We start from the raw sequence: 12,579 nt of genomic DNA, 5'->3' as shown, positions 1-12,579 counted from the left end.
CTTTGTGGCTACAGAGGCATTGTTTCCCTTCTTGTATTTAAACAGCATTATACGCCGAATGTGTGTCTCATCGTGTGACATCGCTATAATGGATTAGAGTATACTAAATTTTACACATTATAGGCTACACTAACGTGACGTTTCGTTTAACTATTATACGTGATGTACGTTTTTTGGTGGGTAGTTAATGAAAGTGTTCCAAAACACGACATTACTTTCTTGACAACCTAATAAAATGGGACACATTGTGGGTGAGTGCAAGTCTATCACCAACAAGCAACAGCAGCTGGAGCTACTTACAAAGACTGTGCTGGCAAGATACAAAAAAGGGAGACTTTCACCATGGGTGCTGCTGCCAGAAGAACCAGAATGGAAACAACTAGTCAGATTCACCACACGAAGGAAGTGCTATCACCATAATTAAACAGTGGATTATTGATTATCACGTCAAATTATCAAGTGGGTCAACAGTGCCAGTAATAATTGGAACATGTGACAAACATCAAGAGGTGCCAACAAACCACAATATGTCAGTAGGTGAAGTCTATGTCGGGGACAAGTCCTACTAGACACTGGATGCAACAGTGAGAACCAATCTAGTATCTGATGACCAGATGGCAGGCAAAGTACATTTGTGTGTGATGATTGATGGGACAGTCAGAAAGTTTCCCATAGCAAGAGTAAAAGTGGTTACTCCATACGACATGGAAGACCTTGAGGCCATGTGCATGAAGACACCCATCTATGACTTGGTGATTGGCAATATATCAGGCAGTAGAAGTTTGGAGGATCCAAAAAGAAAGGAGACTGATAAAGCATCTGCAGTCACTCCAAGAATAGCAAGACATCAAGCGCCTGCAGAAACATTGGAATAGTGCTGAGGAGAAAGTCGAGCACAAGACAAAGGGGAAAGGGACTTACAGAATAGAGGACTCGAAAGGAGTGGTGTACCAGATCTATCAAGGGAAGTTAAACAGATCATAGTACCAACAGAATACTGGACTCAAGTGATGAAATTGGCTCACAAGTTGATTGTGGAAGGACACCTAGGAACAAAGAAGACAGCAGACAGAATCAGCAGCAACTTCCATTGGCCAGGAGTCATGGAAGATGGGACGAGATTCTGCAGGTCATGTGATATCTACCAAAGAACAGTACCTAGAGGGAAGGTAGCCAAGGTGCCACTGGATGAGATGCCTCTCATAGAAGAGCCATTCAGCAGAGTAGCTGTTGACTTTATCTGACAAGAACAACCAGTGTGTGCTGACAATATTCAATTATGTGACACATTATCCAGAAGCTGTAGCATTGCTGAAAATAGAGATGAAGGGAGTAGCAGAAGTCCTTCTGGAATTGTTATGCAGAGTAGGCTTTCCTAAAGAAGTCTTGAGTTACAGAGGAACTCAATTTACCTCAGAAATTATGCAACAGGGATGCTGACTCATTAACATATGCTCTTGTAGCTGTACAACTCTAGATGTAATAGACTTTGTGAGAGAGTCAATGGGGTCTTAAAGAGCATGCTGAAGAAGATGTGCCAGGAGAGACCACATGACTTGAACAGGTACCTTTAGGTAGTATTATTTGCTTGCTGAGAAGTCCTACTAGCGAGTACAAGATTTTCACCCTTTGAGTTACTGTACATAAGAACACTACAAGGTCTTATGCAGGTATGGAAAGAGCTATGGACAGGAGATGAAGAGTCAAAAGTGAGGAACACATACCAGTATGTGTTAGACCTCAGAAACGGGCTGTGGGAGACCTGTCAACTCGCTTGAGAGAGTTTGTATGCAGTTCAAGGCAATCTGTAGCACTTCTATGACAAGAAAGCCAAGGACTGACATTTCAAGGTCGAACAAAAGGTCTTGTTCTGCTACCCAAAAACAACAACAAACTCACCCTGCAGTGGAAAAGACCTTTTGAAGTACAGAAAGTGATCAGCAAAAAGGATTATAAGGTGAAAGTGGATGGGAAACCAAGATCTAACACACCAATCTGTTGAAGAGGCACTTTGAGAGGGAAGAACAATTAATTAACAATTAATAGACCTAAAACCAGTATGCTGATATCTTCAAAGATAGACTAGGCATGACAGGCCTTGTGCAACATAAATTCAAGTCCCCAATCAGGGATTTAGTCAAGGTGAAGCCCTACTTGATGCCCTATGTGATGAGACCTGAAGAAGCAAGAAATGTAAGGATCATGAGGTGGCCATTATATCTCCAGAACTATCAGTTCTGCATTAAGGCCATCATGGGGACTGCAAATGATGGTGAAGACTGTATGAGTATACTTTGTGAGTGAACAGAAAACAGCTTTTGTATATAGTTAGATATACATGACTGTTTCAATATAAGTATAGCATGAGTGTTAAATTTACATATTTTTAGAAGCAATGGTTTATCCCTATCGCCCTGGGTATCCTTTACTGCGCATGACAAAAGGTCTAAGTATCTTACATTCAAAATTATTTTATACTACTTTTTGGTTATGTTATACCAATTATAATAGCATAAAATTTTAGTTAATAATCCATATTTTAATAATATACAAGTTTAAGTTCTTAAATCTATAAGGAAATATTTTAAAAAATCCTGCATTTTCACTAGTGTGACCCACGTGACACATTTTGTTTTAGCATGTCATCATCCCTATTTTATCCATCACCCCTCGAAAATGTAGGAAATTAAACGTAAATTACTCTCTATCAAATCATTATTGCTCCGACGAACCATAATTTTATAGCCTTCAATTTCGTTTAGTTACAGATCTATTGAATAGAAAATCAGACCCCTCCTGTCACACCCACTTGTTACATACTCTCTTTCACAATTAGTTGATAGTTCTCTCTTATGTTTCATTATATATTACCTATAACCAATAGACAGTCAAGGTTTTCATCTATCAAATGACGTATTGTATAACGTTGTGTTCTGTACAGAATATCGTCAATTTCACTCACAGTACAAGATTCATTCTCATTGGGAAAGTTAACGACTAGCTTGGAAGAATTTGTAAGGGCTCTTGTCGCATAGTTAGAAAGCCAGGAAAGTTTTGAGAGGTAAGAGAATTTGTCTACTTTTTACATGTTATTAGTCTATATTCTTTGGTGCATTATTTTATTAAATAAAAAATATTAAATACATTACTATAAAAAATGAGGCTTAACTCTCTTCAAAACCTGAGAGCAAGTAAAAAAGATTAGGTAAGTAGTATATTTCTTGTTTTTCATATTTATTCTTTATTATTGTAAAAGGAACTAAAATCTAAAAATACGTTCCCCGAGTGATTTACAACTTATAATGGCGCGGATAGCAGGTAGACACAGTTCAAAGGGCAATAAAACAATAAAATTTAATTATAAATAGATGTATAATGTTACAAACTTAGAGCTACTTAGGATAAACGAATGTTGTTTAATGTTACGATTTGAAGTCATTCTAGAAATATAAAAGGTTAATTTAGGTTTATTTCTTTTTTTTTTGGTGGTTACGAGGTCGGTTGAGTTGACCAATCCCGTTTTAAGATAGGGTAGAAAAAATAACAGATAAACTATAAAGTTTACTAAAAAAACGTTTGAAATGCATTTAGGAGGTTTTAGGGATTATATAAAGGAAATTTGAATGAGGAAAAGTATTTTTAATTTTAACATGAAAATTACTTTGCACACGGACTATTGAAAATAAATACTCAATATAATCATGGACAAATCTATATTATGTTTTATTAACTATGCTTCACTAAGAAATATGATTTTTTGTAAGTGAAAAACTTGTAATTTTAACTGAAAGACTGCCAAATTTTGTGAAGATATGCCCACTATATTGAGAGTTAAAAGTATTAAATCTATAAAGACTTTAAACGAGTACAAAAAAGTCTCATGGTCGGTCAAATTGACCGAGCCAGTATTGAGAGTAATAATGCAGGTTTGATTATGTAACTGTGTACAAATCATATATTGTTGTATTATTGCATCATGTTACTAGAACCTTCTAAGTTTTTCTCATTGTTTTGATTGAGTATTGTTGGATCATAATATATCATAGTGAGTAGAATGTTCTAGGCCTTTGTTGGGCTATAATTACGCATCCAAAATGTAGTTCGAGATATAGATAGTTAGATCTACACTAAGTGATTATGAGTTTGACCATAAAGAGTGTATTGTTGCAGTTTTTAAAGTGAAAATGTCACAATGATATTGTAATAACAGAGCAGGAAGAATAATTCGTATTGTCCAATTGTATTCTAAAGTAATTGAACAAGACTGTGTGGAATTTGACGAAAAAGAGACATTTATAGCTCTGGATACAACTGTGGCAACCAACAGTGTAACAAACATTTGTATATACGTTTGACTTGTTTTTAATATATTATTTCAAAATAAGTGGATTTTGTGCTGTTTGTTTATTATTGAAATTTGTCATCAACAAGTCACAGACACCTACTGTAAAGAATCCGGCCCATCTATACACATGCATAAAACCTAACACTTTGTTAATTAAACGGTTGCATTTCTCTTTACATATTCAGATGTTAGTTTAAACCATTGCATTTTTTGTTCACATACTCTGATATTATTTTATACTATTGCATTTTTCTTTACCTTCTGAGATACTAGTTTAAACCATTGCACTTTTCTTTACATACTAAGATATTAATTTAAATTGTTGCTGGTGAATTTCTTCATCTTGATGTATTGATGATACAGCAGGATGCACTCATCAGCTAGTTCCATTACGTTTCCCATGTTCAAGATTTTAAACAATTTGTGAGCTGTACTTGCCACATGCAAATATGTGTTTGAAATTACACTAATTTGTGAGATCAGTAGATATGTCATAAAACATAAAAGAAAGCTCTACTTAGAGTGTAACCTTGTTCCAGGTCCATTTCCTCTCAGTTTACCCAGTGCAACCATAACATTCTGGTAAGGAAGGAATATATTTTCTAAATAGGTGATCACACTTTTTGTGTGGTCAAATGCTTTCTAATTATAATGTTAAAGTATCTTGCATTTATTCATTGTTCATTCATTCAACTCATCATTCCAGATTTTTTATTGTTACCATTCACTATATTAGAAGACAAGTAATTTCTTTGCTATTTTTACCAAAAAAAGAATGGCCTCAGGTTCTACTTACACATGCAATATTCAACATCATGAATTATTTTGCTATGCTAAAATTGTAGAAGCCATTAAATAATCTCAAATTGTCACCTTTGAAATAAGAAATGTACACATAAAAGAGACATACAATAATAGTTATTCATGTGAGCTTCTTGAATGGATTAATATTAACTGTATACTTGAGTTAGTTGGCTTTGAATTAACACACATTTGGTGTAAGTACACTTTGGCCAAAGCAAGTTTAAGGTTAAGCACGGGTAGTGGCCCGTGTTGTATTTTTCTCAAATAGATATACAATAATAAATGGTCTTGCATTTTATTGTACTAAAGCTTTATAGCACATATGGTGAAATTATGTGGTATGCAGGCAAACAGGGCCATAACTAGCTATGAAGACACCCAACTCGTATCTTCGGTTGTTGTTGTTTTTTTGGTTTCCTGCACACACACACACACACACACACACACACAAATATACGCTTATATATAATAGGAAGCTATTAAATGAAACCCAAGCTTGACCTTCATAGAATATCGGCTCTGGTTACAGTAATGTAGGCATAACGTGTATTTTATACATTTTCACTTTAATGAAGAAATTTTCTAAACTTTTCATTTAGTCTGATTCTATTCTAGTTTCACATAAATACGTGGTTTACAAAACTGTTAAGTAATATTCATTCTACTTACCTTTATTTCTTTGTTGTTCTATAGTAGTTATTTCCTGCTCCACCCACAGGTATATTACTGTACCTTTGCACATTGTGCAAACATTTCAGTGACAGCATTATTTTTCATTGGCTAAATAAATTATATCTAGAGGTTATGACCATAACTATGTTTTATAAGAATGGCCAGTTATGTAGTAGCACTATTCATCATGGTTAAATTTGACATTTCCTGTTAAATAAGGAGCATTGTATTTATGCAGTTCTGTTTGGCTTTTAACATGGTTCAGTTGATAGAAAGATATATTGAAAAACAGCAACTACTGATTGATTCATAAATAATAAAGATTGTTTTATATTTTACTTCACGTATCCAGTCTGTTTATTTTCTTAGCTCGATACACAGTCATAGATAAGTTGCACTGCTGATTCGACCCAGTGGTGAATTGGTCAATACATCAGCATATGTTTAATGCTCACAAGAGGTCTGGCTGCTTACACAGATTATCTTTGCCAACTGCAAGGTAAATTCTACCTTGCAATGGCAACAACATTTGAAAATGATATACTCGTTAATCAGTTTATTAAGATATTTTCTGATAAAGCACTGTGGCACCACTCACTTTGGTGATGAAATAAATCCTCATCTTGACAGAAGCAGTCTTTATCACTACCCAGTATAAAGTAGTTATAGTTGTTAGAGAGAAAAAAGCCCACAACAACAGAATAGTTGTAGTGGCTACATCTCAGCTGGACCAACCTACTCAGACACTTCTATCGACTCACACTAGTCTTACCAATGGTTAACAAGCTAGCAGCACACTCAAGCACTGAAATGCAACCAAACTGATTACCATTAAATGGGCAAAGCTCTCCAGGTCTGCTCAGAGGATACATGTTGCAGCCAAAGCGTATGATGCTTCCACCTGGACATCATCCACGATCGAAGAAACAAGCATATTCTTCACTTGTGATTTGCACTGGCAGACTAAATGCCCGTACTTTGCTGATATAGATATACTGAACTTCAAAGAAAAGTCTTTATGGGCACCTCCACCAAACAGAGAATCACATTTAGAGAGTTATATTAAAGCAGTACAAAATTACATAATACAGACCTTAAGATCTTCCAATCAATGCCATTATAATCTTAACTAAAATGAAAGAACTGCTCTAAACAATTTTAAGTCGAATAACAATATCATAATAAATCCATCAGACAAGGGTGGAGCTATTGTTATTCTTACCAAGATGACTATATCACGTAAGCTAACCGGCAACTAGAGGACACTAACATGACCCTACAACCTACTTTATTAAGACCATAACTGATAAGCTTAAATAACTCCTTCAAAACAATAAAATTAACAAAGAAACCTTTCAGTATTTGATGCCCAGACAAACTTTTCCTGGTAGATTTTATATCTTACCAAAAATACACAAACCAAACAATCCTGGCCTACCCATAATTTCTAACATAAACATGGCTACTGAAAAGCAGTCCGCTTCTATTGACCAATACATAAAATGTATTCCCTGTACTCTCCCTTCTTACATAAAGGATACTACCCGCTTTCTTAATATCATATGATATATAAATATTAACGGACAGTTACCTCCTAACAGTCTTCCTTGCACTTTGAATATTGCTTCCCTCTACACTAATATTTCACATGATGAAGGACTAGAAACTCTAATGCTCTTTAAATATTTCTTATCCATCAGAATCTCAAACAGTAACTGAACTTGACAGCCTTGTTTTACCTTCAGGTTAACGTTCGTTATTGAATGGTTACCACCAAAATGACTCCCAATTATGCCAATATTTTTGTGGGTCATATTGAAAGCCAGCTTTTACAACTTAGCCCTGTAAAACCTCATACATAGATGACATATTTTTCATTTGGACAGCCGGTCTTGAATCACTTAAAGAATTTATCTCATATGCAAACTCCTTTCACAAAACAATCAAGTTTATCTTTGATTACTCGCCTACCTAAATTAACTTTATTGACGTCACTGTCTTTATAAATGACGGAATTTTATACACCGACTTGTACAAAAAACCTACAGACAGACCAGAATACCTTCACTATAAAGCTGTCACCCCTCTCACACAAAACGGAACATTACCTACAATCAAAATATTAGAATAAATAAAATATGCTCAGATGAAACAGTCTATAGAAAACACACCATGGATCTAAAACAAACTATGTTACAAAGAGGATATAAAGATACCGAAATCGACAGACAAATTGAAAAGGTTAACAACACTCAATGGAAAAAAGAAATCTCAAAACAAAGCAATACTAAAGTTTCAAATACAATTCCTCATATCATTACCTATCACTTTAAACCCAGAAACATTTCACGAATTTTGAAAAAAAAAACATTTTCATCTCTTACAACTTAACGATCGCCTTAATTAAACAGATATTTCCTGAAGTTCCCGTTGTCTCCTTCCGAAAAAGCAGAACTCTAAAAGATATCCTTTATCACACAAAAGTGAATTGTACCCCACCAAAAAATGGTTGTCATTCATGCAACAAAGCTCGTTGTCAAACCTGCAAGTTCATAAAAATCACTGACTCATTTTCTGATATGCACAACCAAAGAAACTTTAAAATTTCCAAAGAAATCACTTGTGGAACACAAAAACCTTATATAGTGCAAAAATGCAACCACCAATATGTAGGACATACACAAACAACTCTCAGAGAACGTTTCAACAACCATAAATCTTCTATTAACACCGAAAAAGATCTCCCTGTTGCTCAACACTTTAACCAACCCTGTCATTCCATTAACAATGTTACTCTCATCGGCATTGAAACAGGGTTCAAAACTAAAGCAGATAGAGAAATAAAAGAAGTTTATTGGATTGCAAATCTAAACACTTTACGACCTTTTGGAATCAATCTAGAACCTCGAATCAGTGATCTCCGATCATTGGTTTTATCTCTATCAGAAAAATAATTTGTGTTCTTTGCTTATTTCTTTCACGTAGCGTGAACCCTAATTTTTCTAAAACTTACTATTTATTTAAGATAATTTTCCATACCTGTTTGTATAAATCAATTAGCTTAACATCTCTTTCTCAATCAGTCTCCGGGTGCCACCTTTATTTTACTTAAACACTTAAGTATAGTTTTATTTATTTATTTTTAACCATTTCTAAAGCAAAATATCCCTAACGCCTCATTACATAACGCTCTCGTCACCGACCACATTGTACCGGAAGTGGAAAAATATACTAAACATTTCCTGGAAGACCAGATGACCTTCACGACGTCACTCAACTCCCTTTATATACCACTCATTCTATTATACTCCCCTGAAATAATTAAGTTTAAATCAAAATAACTACCAGAAATATATGTGGATACCACCATTCCCAGTTTGCCCCTGAAGAAGAAAGGTCCACCTTTCGAAAGCGCTCGGGTTATATGGTTTTTATCATTCTTAATGAATGATAATACTAAGATAATAATAAATGTTACACTGATTAACGAAGAAATAATAGCTCATCATTAGAAACATAAAAATCTGCCCTAGAAAGATAAAACCAACATCTTTCTGGCGGCTTTCACATCACATGCTCGTCTGAAGTTATAACACACAGTAGAGAAGCTGGGTTCGTCTGTATTGTATTATAATACAGACAGTATTATCTACATTTCAGATGGGTCTAACGTTCCACCTCTAGGGGAGTATCTTGGCGAGTTTAGAGACGAGCTGGACAGAAACTGTATAGCATTGTGGGTCAGTGGTGATCTAAAAACTACGGGTACTTACGAGACGACGGAAAGTCATGCTGTAAAATTAGAGGGTTTACCCTTAATTTTATCAACAGCAAAAAATCGAACTTCTCATCAATGAAGTGTAAGATAACAAATACATTCAGTCCTTTTCAGCCTTCTGTAACTGTGACTAATCATAAGAAGATTTACAGAGATTTAAAGACTCAGACCATTTACAACAAAGAAGAAAATTATCGTCCAGTTTCCACCAAATGACACATCTTTAACACCCTTACGTATGGATACTGATTTTTTTTTCATCTAATGGAACTAACTCCTCACCATGGTCTATGAACAGAAAAGAGGGCTTGTGCAGGGCCTTGGAGGAAATTCCAAGTGTGCTCAAACATGATCTATATAAGGTGAGTCCCGTTTTATTTATTTCTCATGTTACAAGAATAATGAGTTTGAAAAAGATCGTCAATTTTACACTCTTTTTTCTTCAGTACTTGTAAAGTAGGCTACACTTGTTCAATGTGTATATTAAGAAAAATTGATTCAAGCTGATTATTCAGTTTATTTTCATTATGTATTATAGTGTTTAGGTAAGTATCAAAATCTGTTTACATAAATTCTGTCATTGATCAAATAAAGAGGGGATATTATCAACTTCTAATTCATCTGAATAAAACGATTTAAGAACAACAGAGACCTCTACAGTCAAATGACAACCAACGTAGTAACAGTACAAAGAATGAAGGACCATCTTACCAGGATATGTCCCGAACGTATTTTTAGTGTAAACAAAGACTATTGTGAATTTTGTAAAATAATGCATGGTTAAATGTTTTTGGAAGAAGGGGATGCCAACATGATGATTGGTGTTTCCCAAGATATTTTAGTATGTTCTATGTGTAATTGTTATGATATTGAATGCCAGTGAAGTAAATCCTAATGGAAATGTTTAAGTAAACAAAACTTTTACCCTGTATTATTTAAAAAGTGTCGTAAATAAATCTATCGCTGCTGCTATATAAATCAAAACTGACCATTGTCATGTGGCTGTCAATGACCTCAATATACAATATTTGAAAACTTTTAATATATATCAACACTGTTTAAAAACATTTTCAAAACTATAACGTTGATGTTGCTGTTTGAAGTTAAGCACAAAGCTACACAATGGGCTATCTGTGCTCTACCCATCACGGGTATCGAAACCCGGTTTCTAGCGTTTTAAGTCCGCAGATATGGCGCTGTGCCACTGGGGAGCAACATTGTAATGAAATGTATAACGAAATTTCATACATTTCACATGTTTAGGTAAATATCATAAATTAGAATTGAACAGATTTTTCATTTTGACAAATTATTATAAGTCGACTGAAAGTGTCTGAATCGATTGTTGAAATACAAGAATTAGACTCTGTCGTTTATAAATTGTGTAATATTTTAAGTAAATGCCTTAATAAATGAACTAACGTTGACAACTGATATAGTGTTTTAACCCATAATTTGATACTTTTCCAGACGACACTACGAACTTCGATACTGGACGATAGGTCTTGTCCAGCACTTGCGACAAACTTATCTGTTCCTACGTAACTTAAATAAGTCGTTGTACGTTTAGTATAGATTGAAAATAAGCTTTTTGTAGGTCTGCACGATGGATAAACTCTGATTAACTGTAATTTTTATCTGGTATGAAACTTCGAGACTGTTGTCAGACACCGTGTCCCTAAAATTGTTTCTTTTCACCGACAAATATAACACCGAAGTGAAGTGTCAATATGTTCAACGTTGTACACCTATTTACTGTCAAAAGAATGATTTTTTATCGATGATCACAAGACTACTTTAAAAGTGGATATCATTCTCTCACCACTGAACTTAGGTAACTGGAACTAAAGGAGAACCGTGTGGTAATGTGTTATGTCTCTAACATATTCCTATTAATACAGTGAACAGTATTAAATTTTCGTAAATTTTATATCAACGTCGTTGACATTGCCCCCCCCCCAATGGCACAGCGGTATGTCTACGTACTTATACCGCTAGAAACAGGGTTTCGATACCCGTAGTGTGGGCAGCGCACAGATAGCCCTTTGGGTAACCTTGTGCTTAACTGCAAAACAATCAGTCGTTGATATATAAGATGTAAAAACCCTATTATTATGTTATACCGTAAGATTAATAGTAACTTGATAATAATAAGCATGGTCTTTGAACAATTATCTTTAGAAATAAATCTAATCATGTCGGTGAATATTTTTTATGTGAATCTTATAGGAATGCTCTATATAAACTGATTTCATGTCAATGATTGATATGTCTTTTCTTGTAGACCGTACCTTTTGCCGTGAGATCACAAACTTAGAAGTATATCACTGTATTGAAAAATATTCTTGATACTCAGTTTTCCAATGATAGAGTAATTTAAGAAAGTATTTAAAACATTCTCCATCCTTTATATCGTACAAGAACCACAATCAGTGTCGTTATATATTAGATGTTCTTGGTTTCATTACATGATATAGAACTAAATGTTCCTCAAGAAGCGGTCGTTGACCAACATGTAACTAATGAAGAAAGGTCGGTGAGAGAGTTTAACTGAGTAGAAAGTATGAAAAGAATTATACACGAACTTAAATGCGCCATGCTTGTACGAAGGTTAATTTAATCTTGGTAATACATATGTATTTCAGCTCGTGTTATTTGTAGATATCAAAGGTTATAATGCTGTCAGCTTGTCAGAGTTTAACTGAGTAGAAAGTATGAAAAGAATTATACACGAACTTAAATGTATCATGCTTGTACGAAGGTTAATTTAATCTTGGTAATACATATGTATTTCAGTTTGTGTTATTTGTAAATATCAAAGGTTATAATGCTGTCAACTTGTCAGAAGAAATTACCCCTTACATAAAATTGAAGAACACAGTCCAAATTATAAGATGGACGATACTGATATGTTTTTATGTGTCTAAATGATTACACCATCAAGAAGTTAGACTATGTATAGATCTTGGTAAGTTATATA

General features: G+C 34.4%; 1 protein-coding gene across 1 annotated transcript in view; it reads left to right on the top strand.

Moving 5' to 3' along the window:
• The first annotated feature begins 2,088 nt into the window (after positions 1–2,088).
• The window catches only part of LOC106464923 (LIM/homeobox protein Lhx5-like), an 86,547-nt gene continuing 76,056 nt past the window's right edge, over positions 2,089–12,579 (top strand). Inside the window, exons 1-2 of the mRNA XM_022392730.1 lie at positions 2,089–2,281; positions 9,482–9,615. Of these exons, the coding sequence (XP_022248438.1) occupies positions 2,089–2,281; positions 9,482–9,615 (327 nt within the window). The remainder of the gene's footprint in view (positions 2,282–9,481; positions 9,616–12,579) is intronic.

This window comes from Limulus polyphemus, unplaced genomic scaffold (assembly GCF_000517525.1).
Source record: "Limulus polyphemus unplaced genomic scaffold, Limulus_polyphemus-2.1.2 Scaffold1783, whole genome shotgun sequence".
Classification (NCBI taxonomy): domain Eukaryota; kingdom Metazoa; phylum Arthropoda; class Merostomata; order Xiphosura; family Limulidae; genus Limulus; species Limulus polyphemus.
Note: the sequence above shows the minus strand (reverse complement) of the source record. Positions and strands in the feature narration are given on the sequence as shown.